Source organism: Anomaloglossus baeobatrachus, chromosome 3 (genome assembly GCF_048569485.1).
Source record: "Anomaloglossus baeobatrachus isolate aAnoBae1 chromosome 3, aAnoBae1.hap1, whole genome shotgun sequence".
Taxonomy (NCBI): Eukaryota; Metazoa; Chordata; class Amphibia; order Anura; family Aromobatidae; genus Anomaloglossus; species Anomaloglossus baeobatrachus.
In genome coordinates this window covers 276,612,057-276,629,643 of record NC_134355.1, presented here as the reverse complement: position 1 = coordinate 276,629,643, position 17,587 = coordinate 276,612,057, and the positions used below count along the sequence as shown (strand labels likewise).

The window sequence follows — 17,587 nt, the reverse complement described above, 5'->3', positions numbered from 1 at the left end:
TATACTACTATATATACACTATAGTAATGATCACTATATACAATAGACCCCAAATATGTAACTAAGGGGACAGCAAATCTACCAGTGATAGGAATTCATGTCCTAGCTAGTAAAGCAATACATAATAGCACCTATAATAACCGCCGTATAAAAATAAAAGCAATGACACTAAGACATTGCTGTAATTCCAGATACTTACCACATTTGGGTTAAAAGGAGGGGTAATCTTCTTATTGATGAGATCATCCCAGTTAATTGGAGAGAAAAAGATGTGGTTCTTAATCTCCATCTGTCAGCAAAGGAGGAATTAGATTAGTCCAATCAAAAGTAATTAGACATGCATGCTGTATCGGTGGTAGGAAGCCCTGGAATTTATATTTAGAATCTACTTACAAAGTCATTCTTGGCACCAAGTCTCTTTGTCCGATCCTTCTGCAAAAGGCCCTCCAGAAGGTTCCTGGCGGAGTTGGTGATGTTTGGTTTCAGCTGGAGTGGCTTGTTCAGGATATTGTCATACATCTCGGCCGTGTTTCTGCTGTAAAATGGTGGCTGTAGAGAAAATGCATTTTATTAGAACAATATTCATAACAATAGTCTTCCATTCCATCCCTATAGTCACCAATTCCTCCATAGAGTAGATGATCTACTTACCAGTCCATATAACATCTCGTAGAGAACAGCTCCTAGGCACCACCAGTCAACTGTCCTGTCGTAAGGCTGTTTGTGAAGAACTTCTGGTGCAAGGTACTGGAAAGAAGACAGTAGCCATTAAGTGACATGGAATCAGATACAATGGGGTGAAAGTCTTTACCAAATGCACAGTATACACGAGAATCAATCCTAATATTTACCTCTGGAGTGCCACAGAAAGTAGAAGTTGTGCCATTGGGCTCAATGTTCTCTTTGCACAGTCCAAAATCAGTAAGAACAATATGACCCTGTGAATCCAGTAATATGTTCTCAGGCTTCAAGTCTCTATAAAACAATAAAAATGAACATATTGTTAAAAAATAGAAATAACACATATGAAGCATATATGGTAAATAAAAAAGCAGACTATGTAAAGTAAGAGAAACGCTATGCAGGGTTGTATTACCTGTAGACTATGTTGAGAGAATGCAAGTATCCCAGTGCACTGGCTATTTCAGCGGCATAAAAGCGAGCTCGTGGTTCCAGGAAGCAACGTTCCCTCTGGAGATGGTAGAATAGCTGCAAGAGAGAAACAAGCAAAATATTAGACCACGGCAAGCACAAAACACAATACACTGGAAAATGTGGCTTTGTCAGTGACAGCTCAGACCTTGGCTGTAGCCAGTGATATACCAGACCTTGGCTGTAGACAGTGATATACTAGATGTAGGAACTTTCAGCCCCTGACTATAGTCTCTATAGTAAAAAGTACAGAAGAAGCAAGCTCCATGTAACTACGGCTCACCTCGCCACCATTGATGTAGTCCAGGATGAAGTATAATCTGCTGGCTGTCTGGAAGGAGAAGTGGAGCCCAACCAGGAACGGGTGCTTCACATTTTTCAACAGCACATTACGTTCTGACATGATGTGTTTCTCCTAAAATTAAAATATGGGGTTACTTTATGTTCCCACCTTCAGTATCCACAGTACTGGTCAGAATTAGGTGAGATTATCCCATAAATCACCACATAAGTAAATACATTTAGCACAATTACCTCTTTTTTCTTTAGGATTGCTTTTTTCTGTAGGACTTTAACCGCATAGAATTTCTCATCAGCTGTGTGTCTTGCCAAAAGCACTTTCCCGAAGCTACCCTTCCCAATGATCTTCAGGAACTGGAAGTCCGATGGCTTGGCATGGGGATTGGATGAAGGTCCAAGGTTGATTTGTTGAGATGGACTGGGCTGCAAGAATCAAATAAGTTGGTTACTGGAAGCGAATATGGGCTGCACAACACTAAGATCACAATCATATGTCAGAGAATCTACATAGTGTGTTTGCAAAATAACAGTATAACTATTATCATGACTTACCGGAGGGGAGGGATTGCCATTCAGAAGTTCTGGCTCTTGGGGTTGGGAAATCGTCAAGATGGACTGAACCTCTGGGCTAGAAAAGAAAAATGCACATTAAAAATTGCAGTCAGTGACCACTAGAGGGCAAACAAGCATGCAAGATAATACAGCAGCACTAGTGCCTTCAGCACTTGCATGGAATCAAATAACTTCAGAACTTTAACTAAACTGGTAACTTTGTATTATGTCACTGTATCTAATGGTATTGGAAGGATGGAAAACACTGGTGCTGATACTGTGTAATATGTCACGAATATATAAAAGTATTGGAAGGATGAAAAAGATACTGGTGTGGATGCTGTATAACATCACTATATCTAATGTTATTGGAAGAATGGAAAATACTGGTGCTGATACTGTGTAATATGTGACGAATATGAGTATTGGAAATGTACTGGTGCTGATACATTGGATATAATTATATATTACAGTGTAATTGAAAGGATAGAAAATATACAATAGTATTGGAAACTAAACTTACTGGTACTTAAACTATAGAATATGTCACTAATATATAATAGAATTGGAAATTTACTGGTGCTGATACTGAGTAATATGTCACTAATATATAATCATATTGGAAATATACTGGTGCTGATACTCTGTAATGTCACTAATATATAATAGTATTGGAAATGTACTGGTGCTGTAACTGTGTAATGTCATTAATATATAATAGTATTGGAAACATACCGGTGCTGATACTGTGTAATATGTCACTAATATATAATCATATTGGAAACATACTGGTGCTGATACTGTGTAATATGTCACAAATATATAATCATATTGGAAACATACTGGTGCTGATACTGTGTAATATGTCACTAATATATAATCATATTGGAAACATACTGGTGTTGATACTGTGTAATATGTCACTAATATATAATCATTGGAAACATACTGGTGTTGATACTGTGTAATATGTCACTAATATATAATCATTGGAAACATACTGGTGCTGATACTGTGTAATATGTCACTAATATATAATCATATTGGAAACATACTGGTGCTGATACTGTGTAATATGTCACTAATATATAATCATATTGGAAACATACTGGTGCTGATACTGTGTAATATGTCACTAATATATAATCATATTGGAAACATACTGGTGCTGATACTGTGTAATATGTCACTAATATATAATCATTGGAAACATACTGGTGCTGATACTGTGTAATAGGTCACTAATATATAATCATTGGAAACATACTGGTGCTGATACTGTGTAATATGTCACTAATATATAACATATTGGAAACATACTGGTGCTGATACTGTGTAATAGGTCACTAATATATAATCATTGGAAACATACTGGTGCTGATACTGTGTAATATGTCACTAATATATAATCATATTGGAAACATACCGGTGCTGATACTGTGTAATATGTCACTAATATATAATCATATTGGAAACATACTGGTGCTGATACTGTGTAATATGTCACTAATATATAATCATATTGGAAACATACTGGTGCTGATACTGTGTAATATGTCACTAATATATAACATATTGGAAACATACTGGTGCTGATACTGTGTAATATGTCACTAATATATAATCATATTGGAAACATACTGGTGCTGATACTGTGTAATATGTCACTAATATATAATCATATTGGAAACATACTGGTGCTGATACTGTGTAATATGTCACTAATATATAATCATATTGGAAACATACTGGTGCTGGTACTGTGTAATATGTCACTAATATATAATCATATTGGAAACATACTGGTGCTGATACTGTGTAATATGTCACTAATATATAATCATATTGGAAACATACTGGTGCTGATACTGTGTAATAGGTCACTAATATAAGGATCTAACAGAATTTGAAGGAACGCTTACTGACGCAGGTAACGTGTATGTTTCACTAGATCTAATAATATACAATTTAGCAAACACTGCCCAGGACCAGCTAATGCATTAGTTGCCATCCGTTAACCCTTTCAGCAGCAGATAATATCGGAGCATCACTTACTGTTTGCAGGCATAGGAGTTAGTGGAGATCTTCTGGATGAAGTCGTTCAATCCCATTCTTCTTTGCTTCATAAAAGCTGCAAGACACAAAGACAGAAGGGCTGAGTACAGTGCAGAGAGGGTCCAGAGGGTCCACACAGGCTCCTGCACCCACGGCTGGGGCCGTCCAGGCTGCCCCTGCACTCACCGATCAGAATGGCCACCATGCCCCTCATTTTGGAGTACGTTAGAGTGTTAGGCGGTGTGGTGTCAGTCTTTACTGTCATAGTTGCTGTGATTATAAATCCTTAGGAGCAGCGCACTGTGTCTCCGAGGAAGGCTGCCACTTTCTAGCGCTCCGCCGGCTGAGCGGGGCTTTATATAGCGGATGAGCTGTGGGCGGGGCTAAGGCACACAATGAAAGAAACTTGGCCCGGGTTCAAAGCGCCCAGATCCAGCCGGGGGCAGTCAGCCGGCGCCTCCTGCTGGCCCCGCCCCTCGACCGGTCACTGACGTCACACGGGCAGGGGACTCGCTGCAGCCTCACTTCTCCAGAACTTTATGTCCGGTCCTGCCAGGAAGAATGGAGGGCAGTACCAGCTGCAGGCGGTCACTGCTCACCAGTGTGGCACACGGTACTACTGTGCCAATGCGGGAACGCCGGGAGCAAGAACATTGCACCCTGTCCCCAGCAGTGACATAGGGGAGCACGGAATACGTCAGCATAGCCCACAGTGCGAGGAAACCGGAGCGTGCCGTGCACGGGGGCCACCGAGCAGCTGCTAGGCCCGCACAACACAACCTGCGGGGGCTGCAGAGTGGGGGGCTGCAAGGGGCCTGTCAGCGGGGGCTGCAGAGTGGGGGGCTGCAGGCGAGGGATGCAGAGTGGGGGGCTGCAAGGGGCCTGTCAGCGGGGGCTGCAGAGTGGGGGGATGCAGAGTGGGGGGCTGCAGGCGAGGGATGCAGAGTGGGGGGCTGCAGGCGAGGGATGCAGAGTGGGGGGCTGCAGGCGGGGGATGCAGATTGGGGGGCTGCAAGGGGCCTGTCAGCGGGGGCTGCAGAGTGGGGGGCTGCAGGCGAGGGATGCAGATTGGGGGGCTGCAAGGGACCTGTCAGCGGGGGCTGCAGAGTGGGGGGCTGCAGGCGAGGGATGCAGAGTGGGGGGCTGCAGGCGAGGGATGCAGAGTGGGGGGCTGCAGGCGAGGGATGCAGATTGGGGGGCTGCAAGGGGCCTGTCAGCGGGGGCTGCAGAGTGGGGGGCTGCAGGCGAGGGATGCAGATTGGGGTGCTGCAAGGGACCTGTCAGCGGGGGCTACAGGCGAGGGATGCAGATTGGGGGGCTGCAAGGGGCCTGTCAGCGGGGGCTGCAGAGTGGGGGGATGCAGAGTGGGGGGCTGCAGGCGAGGGATGCAGAGTGGGGGGCTGCAGGCGAGGGATGCAGAGTGGGGGGCTGCAGGCGGGGGATGCAGATTGGGGGGCTGCAAGGGGCCTGTCAGCGGGGGCTGCAGAGTGGGGGGCTGCAGGCGAGGGATGCAGATTGGGGGGCTGCAAGGGACCTGTCAGCGGGGGCTGCAGAGTGGGGGGCTGCAGGCGAGGGATGCAGAGTGGGGGGCTGCAGGCGAGGGATGCAGAGTGGGGGGCTGCAGGCGAGGGATGCAGATTGGGGGGCTGCAAGGGGCCTGTCAGCGGGGGCTGCAGAGTGGGGGGCTGCAGGCGAGGGATGCAGATTGGGGTGCTGCAAGGGACCTGTCAGCGGGGGCTGCAGGCGAGGGATGCAGATTGGGGGGCTGCAAGGGGCCTGTCAGCGGGGGCTGCAGAGTGGGGGGATGCAGAGTGGGGGGCTGCAGGCGAGGGATGCAGAGTGGGGGGCTGCAGGCGAGGGATGCAGAGTGGGGGGCTGCAGGCGGGGGATGCAGATTGGGGGGCTGCAAGGGGCCTGTCAGCGGGGGCTGCAGAGTGGGGGGCTGCAGGCGAGGGATGCAGATTGGGGGGCTGCAAGGGACCTGTCAGCGGGGGCTGCAGAGTGGGGGGCTGCAGGCGAGGGATGCAGAGTGGGGGGCTGCAGGCGAGGGATGCAGAGTGGGGGGCTGCAGGCGAGGGATGCAGATTGGGGGGCTGCAAGGGGCCTGTCAGCGGGGGCTGCAGAGTGGGGGGCTGCAGGCGAGGGATGCAGATTGGGGTGCTGCAAGGGACCTGTCAGCGGGGGCTGCAGGCGAGGGATGCAGATTGGGGGGCTGCAAGGGGCCTGTCAGCGGGGGCTGCAGAGTGGGGGGCTGCAGGCGAGGGATGCAGATTGGAGGGCTGCAAGGGGCCTGTCAGCGGGGGGCTGCAGGCGAGGGATGCAGATTGGGGGGCTGCAAGAGGCCTGTCAGCTGGGGCTGCAGAATGGAGGCGGGATGCAGAGTAGGGGGCCGTCAGTGGGAGCTATAGAGTGGGGGGATACAGGAGGGCTGCAGGCGGAGGCTGTGAGCGGGGCTGCCAGGACTGGATATGCAGTCATTCTTACATAGATGTCACCCGATAGTTTGTGTCATGGGCTGGGGACACAACAGGAGATGATATAAACAGATAGGAGAAATACTGGGCAGATATAGATATAATGGGTGACACATGGCTAATAGGTTACACAGGTAAGAGATTGACAAGTCTCAGGAGCACTCCACGTCATTTGGAACAAAAAGTGCAAACTGTTGCTATGTGTATAAAGCACTGTACACACGGGTCAGTATATAAAGCACTGTACACACGGGTCAGTATATAAAGCACTGTACACACGGGTCAGTATATAAAGCACTGTACACACGGGTCAGTATATAAAGCACTGTACACACGGGTCAGTATATAAAGCACTGTACACACGGGTCAGTATATAAAGCACTGTACACACGGGTCAGTATATAAAGCACTGTACACACGGGTCAGTATATAAAGCACTGTACACACGGGTCAGTATATAAAGCACTGTACACACGGGTCAGTATATAAAGCACTGTACACACGGGTCAGTATATAAAGCACTGTACACACGGGTCAGTATATAAAGCACTGTACACACGGGTCAGTATATAAAGCACTGTACACACGGGTCAGTATATAAAGCACTGTACACACGGGTCAGTATATAAAGCACTGTACACACGGGTCAGTATATAAAGCACTGTACACACGGGTCAGTGTATAAAGCACTGTACACACGGGTCAGTGTATAAAGCACTGTACACACGGGTCAGTATATAAAGCACTGTACACACGGGTCAGTATATAAAGCACTGTACACACGGGTCAGTATATAAAGCACTGTACACACGGGTCAGTATATAAAGCACTGTACACACGGGTCAGTATATAAAGCACTGTACACACGGGTCAGTATATAAAGCACTGTACACACGGGTCAGTTTATAAAGCACTGTACACACGGGTCAGTATATAAAGCACTGTACACACGGGTCAGTATATAAAGCACTGTACACACGGGTCAGTATATAAAGCACTGTACACACGGGTCAGTATATAAAGCACTGTACACACGGGTCAGTATATAAAGCACTGTACACACGGGTCAGTATATAAAGCACTGTACACACGGGTCAGTATATAAAGCACTGTACACACGGGTCAGTATATAAAGCACTGTACACACGGGTCAGTATATAAAGCACTGTACACACGGGTCAGTATATAAAGCACTGTACACACGGGTCAGTATATAAAGCACTGTACACACGGGTCAGTATATAAAGCACTGTACACACGGGTCAGTATATAAAGCACTGTACACACGGGTCAGTATATAAAGCACTGTACACACGGGTCAGTATATAAAGCACTGTTCACACGGGTCAGTATATAAAGCACTGTACACACGGGTCAATAAGCGTTTTTTGCCTTTTTTGTTATATCACTTTGCTAGTTTGTTGGCTCTCCACCTGCGGCCTGCACTATACAGCTGACAGTGTTCGGTCTATGGTACATGATTGATAAATAGATTACAGACAATAGATACGGGCTAGGGGAAATAAATGGCTAGGTGATAGATTTTAGATAATAAATTGAATAGATAGTAGATAAATATTGGGCAGACAGGTGATAGAGTAGACTGCAGGCGCACAGCTCCGACCACCCGGGGGCGCCCGAGAGTCGCACCTTACACCCTCCGGGAAGCTTTGACTTTCAGACTTGTGCTTTGTGACTGATAAAGTGTCCTTTACATTGTTGCATTCTGCATAGTAATTGAATGTAACTTGTCCCTGTTACAACAAAAGGGCAATCGGCAGGTTCTGCCTCTTTATCTGACACATTTCCCGTAATCTGTGTGCAGTTTAAATGAGATTATTAGAATATAAATCCCACATCACACAGTAAAGTTTTTACAAGTTCTTATATCGATATGCAGACGACCATATCCCCAGGTGATCATCTCCTCAGATAGTAATTATCCCCCCAGATAGTGACCATCTCCCCAGACAGTGATCATCTCCCCAGATAGTGATCATCTCCCAGACAGTGACCATCTCCCCAGATAGTGATCATCTCCCCAGATAGTGACCATCTCCCCAGATAGTGTCCATCTCCCCAGATAGTGATCATCTCCCCAGATAGTGTCCATCTCCCCAGATAGTGATCATCTCCCCAGATAGTGATCATCTCCCCAGATAGTGACCATCTCCCCAGATAGTGATCATCTCCCCAGATAGTGTCCATCTCCCCAGATAGTGATCATCTCCCCAGATAGTGACCATCTCCCCAGATAGTGATCATCTCCCCAGATAGTGTCCATCTCCCCAGATAGTGACCATCTCCCCAGATAGTGATCATCTCCCCAGATAGTGTCCATCTCCCCAGATAGTGAAGATAGTGATCATCTCCCCAGATAGTGATCATCTCCCCAGACAGTGATCATCTCCCCAGATAGTGATCATCTCCCCAGTGTTATACATCACTCAGGTCATTCATCTCTATCTGCTCCGGACAATAGGAATCCAACTGTCACTCTCAGTAAACACCAATAACAATAGTGTCCAGCCTGACAGTGCTGCCCACATCCAGGACAAGCACCCCCAGCTGCCATATTCCATCCAGCTGTCATATTCCATGGAAAGGCAGAATGCAATGACCTACCTTTCAGAGGAGACTTTTCTGTCTTAGTTCTCATGTTGGAATGCAGCTATGAAGTGGCAGTCATATAATCCACACGATCTCTTTACTCCTCCCCTGAAGACTCGGAATAAGATCCACAGAGTGGGGAAAGGAGCCTCAGGAGTGCTGCCTGCCGCTTTATAGCACGGGGCTGATAACTGAGCAGGGACAGATTGGCTGTGACCACTGCAGCATCACAGTCCAAAAGTCACCAGAGCTGGCTGTCTACACTGAGCTGCTCCTGTCACTCTGCGGGGGGAGCGGAAGAGGAAAGGACTGGGGGTCGCCTGTCTTCTCTGGAGACAGGACTGAGGCTGTGTGGCGCCTGATGCTTACAGCCACAAGTGTCATCTGCATGAAAGTCAAGTTGTTGAGACTGGTTTTCCTCCCCTCCGGATACCTAGAGGGTGGAGCAGGCGCCCCCTGTTCAGCCCTGCCACCTACTAAGCATTTCCTTTCAGGAAAAATACACTTCTCTCCACTGTTTTTCCCTTTTCCTTCCTGTCAATGTAATCCTATGCAGTGACCCAGCTATTAAAAGTTCTGCTCTCTCAATAAAGCTGAATGAAGTACAAAGACGTAAAATTACATACAGCTGGTATCACACTCACGATACCAGGCTGTCAATCACACTGCCAGGCTAACAATGACACTACCAGGCTGTCAATCTCACTACCAGGCAGATAGTCACACTACTAGGCAGACAATCAAACTACCAGGCTGTCAATCACACTACCAGGCTGTCAATCACACTACGAGGCTCTGACAATCACACCACTAGGCTGACAATCACACTACCAGGCTCTGTCAATCACACTACCAGGCTCTGTCAATCACACTACCAGGCTCTGTCAATCACACTACCAGGCTCTGAAAATCACACTACTAGGCTGGCAATCACATTACTAGGCTGTCCATCACACTGCCAGGCTCTGACAATCACACTACCAGGCTCTGACAATCACTACCAGGCAGACAGTCACACTACCAGGCTGACAAACACACTACCAGGCTGACAATCACTACCAGGCAGACAGTCACACTACCAGGCTGACAAACACACTACCAGACTGACAATCACACTGCCAGGCTCTGACAATCACATTACCAGGCTCTGACAATCACTCCCAGGCAGACAGTCACACTACCAGGCTGACAAACACACTACCAGGCTCTGACAATCACACTACCAGGCTGTGAATCACACTACCAGGCTGTGAATCACACTACCAGGCTCTGACATCACACTACCAGGCTGGCAATCACACTATCAGGCTGGCAATCACACTACCAGGCTGTGAATCACACTACCAGGCTGTGAATCACACTACCAGGCTCTGACATCACACTACCAGGCTGGCAATCACACTATCAGGCTGGCAATCACACTACCAGGCTGTGAATCACACTACCAGGCTGTGAATCACACTACCAGGCTCTGACATCACACTACCAGGCTGGCAATCACACTATCAGGCTGGCAATCACACTGCCAGTGTAGCGCCCCTGAGACACTCAGGGCACTACAAGGAATTGCATCCTCTTGGGGATGCAGGAACTACTACCCCCTGGGACCTGGAGTACCAGTGCCGATACCACCAAAGCGCAACTAAAATCCTAGTTCTCCACTCTACATAGGGCATAGAGGGTAACCATGTAAGGAGATGGTCGCCATGGAAAGGAATGAGTCCCTTGGATTAGCCAGCCTAGTGGGAGGGGTCAGCAGTCAGTAGAGAGTCTAGGGAAGTGTGGCACACAGTAGAGGTGTGCGGACGTGCCTGAGCTGGGTCTGTGCAACGGTGACCCGGGGGCACAGGAGAGAGGTCGCCAGGTCCGGTAAGGGAGATACCACTGGGACCGGAGTATGCACGGGGCACAGGGTCCTAGATCAGGTGCCAGTTCTACACGGCTTGATAAATACCTGCCCGGTGAGGACACCTTCACGGACTTCACCGAGCCAAATAATCCAGGGGCATCAGCAGTAAACTAGGATCGGGGTTCGGACACTTACCTCCCCACAGGGTCCGCACTGCCCGCCATACGGAGAAGGAGACTGTACCCCAAAAGGGACAGTTGGGCCCCACACGCTTCACGCTACGGGGACCCAACCAACAGAGTGCCGGGGACAGAGCAACCTGGGTCACTACATTGGCACTGATACTCCAAGGGACCTGAACCAGCAACCCCTGGACCAAGTGAGTAGAGACTGTTAAAGACAACCCGGTGTGGTCTCCGTTCTTATCCCTCATATCCCTGCTGAGGGCCTAATACCATTGCTGCAATCACCACCAGCTCTGTGAGTACCCACATTTAGCAGCGGCGGTATCTCTATCCTTAACCGCAACCCGCAGGTGGCGTCACATGACATTAACTCTATTCACCCCTGTAAATACCCCCTTTTACAAAAGAAGCCCCATGGCACGGGACTGGAAAACAGCCACCAGAGTGACATTCCCATTTGTTACCACTCGGGACCGAGTACACCCTTCCCTGGGCGCAACACCATGCTCTGACAATCACACTACCAGGCTCTGACAATTACTACCAGGCAGACAGTCACACTACCAGGCTCTGAAAATCACACTACTAGGCTGGCAATCACATTACTAGGCTGTCCATCACACTGCCAGGCTCTGACAATCACACTACCAGGCTCTGACAATCACTACCAGGCAGACAGTCACACTACCAGGCTGACAAACACACTACCAGGCTGACAATCACTACCAGGCAGACAGTCACACTACCAGGCTGACAAACACACTACCAGACTGACAATCACACTGCCAGGCTCTGACAATCACATTACCAGGCTCTGACAATCACTCCCAGGCAGACAGTCACACTACCAGGCTGACAAACACACTACCAGGCTCTGACAATCACACTACCAGGCTGTGAATCACACTACCAGGCTGTGAATCACACTACCAGGCTCTGACATCACACTACCAGGCTGGCAATCACACTATCAGGCTGGCAATCACACTGCCAGTGTAGCGCCCCTGAGACACTCAGGGCACTACAAGGAATTGCATCCTCTTGGGGATGCAGGAACTACTACCCCCTGGGACCTGGAGTACCAGTGCCGATACCACCAAAGCGCAACTAAAATCCTAGTTCTCCACTCTACATAGGGCATAGAGGGTAACCATGTAAGGAGATGGTCGCCATGGAAAGGAATGAGTCCCTTGGATTAGCCAGCCTAGTGGGAGGGGTCAGCAGTCAGTAGAGAGTCTAGGGAAGTGTGGCACACAGTAGAGGTGTGCGGACGTGCCTGAGCTGGGTCTGTGCAACGGTGACCCGGGGGCACAGGAGAGAGGTCGCCAGGTCCGGTAAGGGAGATACCGCTGGGACCGGAGTATGCACGGGGCACAGGGTCCTAGATCAGGTGCCAGTTCTACACGGCTTGATAAATACCTGCCCGGTGAGGACACCTTCACGGACTTCACCGAGCCAAATAATCCAGGGGCATCAGCAGTAAACTAGGATCGGGGTTCGGACACTTACCTCCCCACAGGGTCCGCACTGCCCGCCATACGGAGAAGGAGACTGTACCCCAAAAGGGACAGTTGGGCCCCACACGCTTCACGCTACGGGGACCCAACCAACAGAGTGCCGGGGACAGAGCAACCTGGGTCACTACATTGGCACTGATACTCCAAGGGACCTGAACCAGCAACCCCTGGACCAAGTGAGTAGAGACTGTTAAAGACAACCCGGTGTGGTCTCCGTTCTTATCCCTCATATCCCTGCTGAGGGCCTAATACCATTGCTGCAATCACCACCAGCTCTGTGAGTACCCACATTTAGCAGCGGCGGTATCTCTATCCTTAACCGCAACCCGCAGGTGGCGTCACATGACATTAACTCTATTCACCCCTGTAAATACCCCCTTTTACAAAAGAAGCCCCATGGCACGGGACTGGAAAACAGCCACCAGAGTGACATTCCCATTTGTTACCGCCGGGACCGAGTACCCACTTCCCTGGGCGTGACAGCTTCTTTTACCTGGCTTTACGAACAGGATTCGGACAAGGCCCGTTAACACGGGTGATGTGTGCCTTAAGAACTGTATTTAATCGACTGTTTGTGTAAAGACTGCTGCCATCTTTAATTCTGAAAAACTGCTGTGCCATTACTGTACCCAAAAGAGCGCAAAAGCCGACTCTGCCCCCTGGAAGAGGCAACATGCAAAAGTGAAATTAATCCCAGGAAGCCGGAAGGGCGCCGGCAGAATGCACCCTGGCATGCGGAAGCGACACCAGCTCTGCAGCGCAAAAGCAGAAATCCTGCAAAAGACAAGATGTCTGCTCCTCCAGCCGGCGGAACCATGCCCTGGCTTGAAGTGGAGCTGGATTGGCTGTGTCTCCGGATGTGGCTGCAAATGATTCAGCAAACCGAGGACTGGCGCAGCTTGATGGAGCGGCACCAGGAGCCGGTAAGCGAGGCAACATCCTCAGCCCACTAGTCCCCACAGTCGTGGAACCAGTAACATCCGTGCCCGCTGACCCGCCGGTAACAGCAGATCCTCCCACCACGGCCAGATCAGGCCACGACGCCTCCGTCCATGGGAAGACCAGGCCGCAACTCTTCCATCCACGGCCAGACCAGACCATGCCGCAACGCCTCGGGCCACGACCAAACCCAGCTAGGCTGCGGAAAGCAGCCCTGGAAGACCCGACGACCACGAGACAAGGTGCCAGTGACCAGCCAGACCTGAAACCCGCTAACGGTGATCCGTATGCAGGATATTCGGGTTCGGGGAGCGTATGGTTCAAAAGGGAGTCCGGTATGGCTGCTGTGGCACAGAGGGCTACCGGGAATGGGGAGGCCTGCCAAACCACCATCCAGCAGCTGAACCAGGAGCGACAGGCTCGGGCTGCCAAGAAAAGGCAAATGACGGCCCGAGATTTGCAAGAAAAGCAGAGCTTGCTCCAAGCCACTTGGGGAGTCTGTGGGGTCCGGTACCAGGGCACTGTCAACAAGTTCGACCAGCAGAAAGCTTGGGTGTCTATAAAGGAGCCCAGTATGCACGCTGGCATATTTGTGTCCTGCAGAGATTTGCTGGACCATCTGAAACAGGGACATCCCGACCATGACCTGCAGCTGGGTGATGTGGTCACGTATACCAGGCACCATGGATAGAGGGACTGGTATGCTTTGCATGTACAGAAGATCCGTGATCTGTCCCTGCCAGCTCCTCCTACTCCTGCACCATTTCCAAAGTCCTCTACGCTGTGGTAGCAGAACCAGGCTACCCCAGCAGTTCAAAAGGTTAAAATGTTGAAATGTTATGTATACTTTTGTTATTTTCTTTAAGAATCTGCATAAATCTGGAAAATGGTTTGAAAAAAAATGTGTTGAATAATCCTTGGAACAGTAACCTGATTGACCTGTTTGAAAAGTTAATTTAAATATGGACCACGGCTGCAGGACTGGCAGCAGTCAAAAACTTTTATTGTACATAGCTGCACCAAGTGTGCCTCCCAGAGTAATCCTTTTCACCATCAGGACATTGATACCACCACCAAGGAGAGGAAGGTTGGAGGAAAGGTCTGGGATAGACATGGCCAAAACCTGGTCACCACCAGGACAGGTGACCTGCCTCATCAGAGGGTTTTGGGGAACCAGGACCTTTTTGGGTCGTGGGTTGATGGGGAGATACTTAAAGTTTGCAACGTTTAAGAAATGAGCCTCCCCTGTGCGGGAAGAATGTTATGTCTGAAGTACTTAACTATTTTTTCTATTCCGGTTACAATTAAAACTCTATTTCACTTACAGCCCAAGGACGTGCTGTGTTGAACGAAGGGCGAATGTAGCGCCCCTGAGACACTCAGGGCACTACAAGGAACTGCATCCTTTTGGGGATGCAGGACCTACCCCCTGGGACCTGGAGTACCAGTGCCGATACCACCAAAGCACAACTAAAATCCTAGTTCTCCACTCCACACCGGGCATAGAGGGTTAACCATGTAAGGGGATGGTTGCCATGGAAAGGAACGAGTCCCTGGGATTAGCCAGCCTAGTGGGAGGGGTCAGCAGTCAGTAGAGAGTCTAGAGAACTATGGCACATGGGAGAGGTGTGTGGACGTGCCTGAGCTCGGTCTGTGCAACGGTGACCTGGGGCACAGGAGAGAGGTCACCAGGTCGGGTACCGGAGATACCGCTGGGACCGGAGCACGCACGGGGCACAGGGCCCTAGATCAGTCACCAGTTCTACATGGCTTGATAAATACCTGCCCGGTGAGGACACCTTCACGGACTTCACCAAACCAAATAATCCGGGGGCATCAGCAGTAAACTAGGATCGGGGTTCGAACACTTACCTCCCCACAGGGTCCGCACTGCCCGCCGCAGGGAGAAGGTGACTGTACCCCAAAAAGGACAGTCAGGCTCCAAACGCTTCATGCTACGGGGCACAACCAACAGAGAGTGCTGGGGACAGAGCAACGTGGGTCACTACATTGGCACTGATACTCCAAGGGACCTGAACCAGCAACCCCTAGGCCAAGTGAGTAGAGACTGTTAAAAGCAACCCGGTGTGGTCTCCGTTATTATCCCTCATCATCTCCCAGGCACGGCCCTAACCTGCGGAGGGCCTAGTACCATTGCTGCAATCACCACCAGCTCTGGGAGTACCCACATTTAGCAGCGGCGGTTCTCTATCCTTAACCGCAACCCGCATGTGGCATCACATGATATTAACTCTATTCACCCCTGTAAATATCCCCTTTTACAAAAGAAGCCCCAGGGCATGGGATCGGACAACGGCCACCAGAGTGACATTCCCATTTGTTACCGCTCGGGACCGAGTACACCCTTCCCTGGGCGCAACACCATGCTCTGACAATCACACTACCAGGCTCTGACAATTACTACCAGGCAGACAGTCACACTACCAGGCTCTGACAATCACACTACAAGGCAGACAATCACACTACCAGGCTTTCAATCACACTGCCAGGCTCTGATAATCACACTGCCTGGCTTTGACAATCACACTACAAGGCTCTGACAATCACACTGCCAGGCTCTAACAATCACACTACAAGGTTCTGACAATCACACTACAAGGCTCTGACAATCACACTGCCAAGCTCTGACAATCACACTACCAGACTCTGACAATCACACTACGAGGCTCTAACAATCACACTACGAGGCTGAGAATCACACTGCCAGGCTTTGACAATCACACTACCAGGCTGACAATCACACTAGCAGGCTCTGACAATCACACTACAAGGCTGACAATCACACTGCCAGGCTCTGACAATCACACTGCCAGGCTCTGACACTCACACTACGAAGTTGACAATCACACTGCCAGGCTCTGACAATCACATTTTACATTCAGGAATAGACCAAATCAGCTTAATTGAAGCTAGAGCGACATTGGTGAAATGAGTAAGATAGATAAAGCGATAGATATATGATGGATAGATTGATGATACAGTGTTTCCCCAAAATTACGACACTGTTGTATATTTTTTTTGCCCTGAAAAATGCACTAGGGCGTATTTTCAGGATAAAGCTTATTTTTGGGGAAACACCGTTAAGGGGAAGTTTCCCCCAAAAAAATTAAGGGCCCCTCTTTAGAGGAGAATCATACTTACCAGATCCCATGCGTCTGCATAGCTCCAAGATCCTCCTGCAATCTTCGTTGGGTGCTCACAGCAGGTATGCTCCATGCCTCCCTTGCTTCTGGACAACACACATCAGATCACACACACACTCATATACAGTTAGGTCCAGAAATATTTGGACAGTGACACAATTTTCACGAGTTGGGCTCTGCATGCCACCACATTGGATTTGAAATGAAATCTCTACAACAGAATTCAAGTGCAGATTGTAACATTTAATTTGAAGGTTTAAACAAAAATATCTGATAGAAATTGTAGGAATTGTACACATTTCTTTACAAATACTCCACATTTTAGGAGGTCAAAAGAAATTGGACAAATAAACCAAACCCAAACAAAATATTTTTATTTTCAATATTTTGTTGCGAATCCTTTGGAGGCAATCACTGCCTTAAGTCTGGAACCCATGAACATCACCAAACGCTGGGTTTCCTCCTTCTTAATGCTTTGCCAGGCCTTTACAGCCGCAGCCTTCAGGTCTTGCTTGTTTGTGGGTCTTAAGTCTGGATTTGAGCAAGTGAAATGCATGCTCAATTGGGTTAAGATCTGGTGATTGACTTGGCCATTGAAGAATGCTCCACTTTTTTGCACTCATGAACTCCTGGGTAGCTTTGGCTGTATGCTTGGGGTCATTGTCCATCTGTACTATGAAGCGCCGTCCGATCAACTTTGCGGCATTTGGCTGAATCTGGGCTGAAAGTATATCCCGGGAAACTTCAGAATTCATCCGGCTACTCTTGTCTGCTGTTATGTCATCAATAA

At 48.9% G+C, this 17,587-nt stretch overlaps 1 protein-coding gene across 3 annotated transcripts in view; it reads right to left on the bottom strand.

Annotated features, from left to right (window-relative positions):
* SGK1 (serum/glucocorticoid regulated kinase 1) overlaps nt 1-17,587 on the bottom strand; it is a 278,785-nt gene that overhangs the window by 6,541 nt on the left and 254,657 nt on the right. The window contains exons 1-10 of one of the 3 annotated variants that reach the window (XM_075339862.1): nt 9,159-9,491; nt 4,060-4,135; nt 2,005-2,080; nt 1,687-1,875; nt 1,436-1,567; nt 1,097-1,209; nt 852-975; nt 652-747; nt 394-549; nt 200-289 (exon numbers count right to left, since the gene is read on the bottom strand). In XM_075339862.1, coding sequence (XP_075195977.1) covers nt 200-289; nt 394-549; nt 652-747; nt 852-975; nt 1,097-1,209; nt 1,436-1,567; nt 1,687-1,875; nt 2,005-2,080; nt 4,060-4,135; nt 9,159-9,192 — 1,086 coding nt within the window. In that variant the 5' untranslated portion in view covers nt 9,193-9,491. Of the gene's footprint in view, nt 1-199; nt 290-393; nt 550-651; nt 748-851; nt 976-1,096; nt 1,210-1,435; nt 1,568-1,686; nt 1,876-2,004; nt 2,081-4,059; nt 4,136-4,245; nt 4,400-9,158; nt 9,492-17,587 lie in introns of those variants that run through there. The other 2 variants (XM_075339861.1, XM_075339860.1) reach the window with 2 other exon arrangements.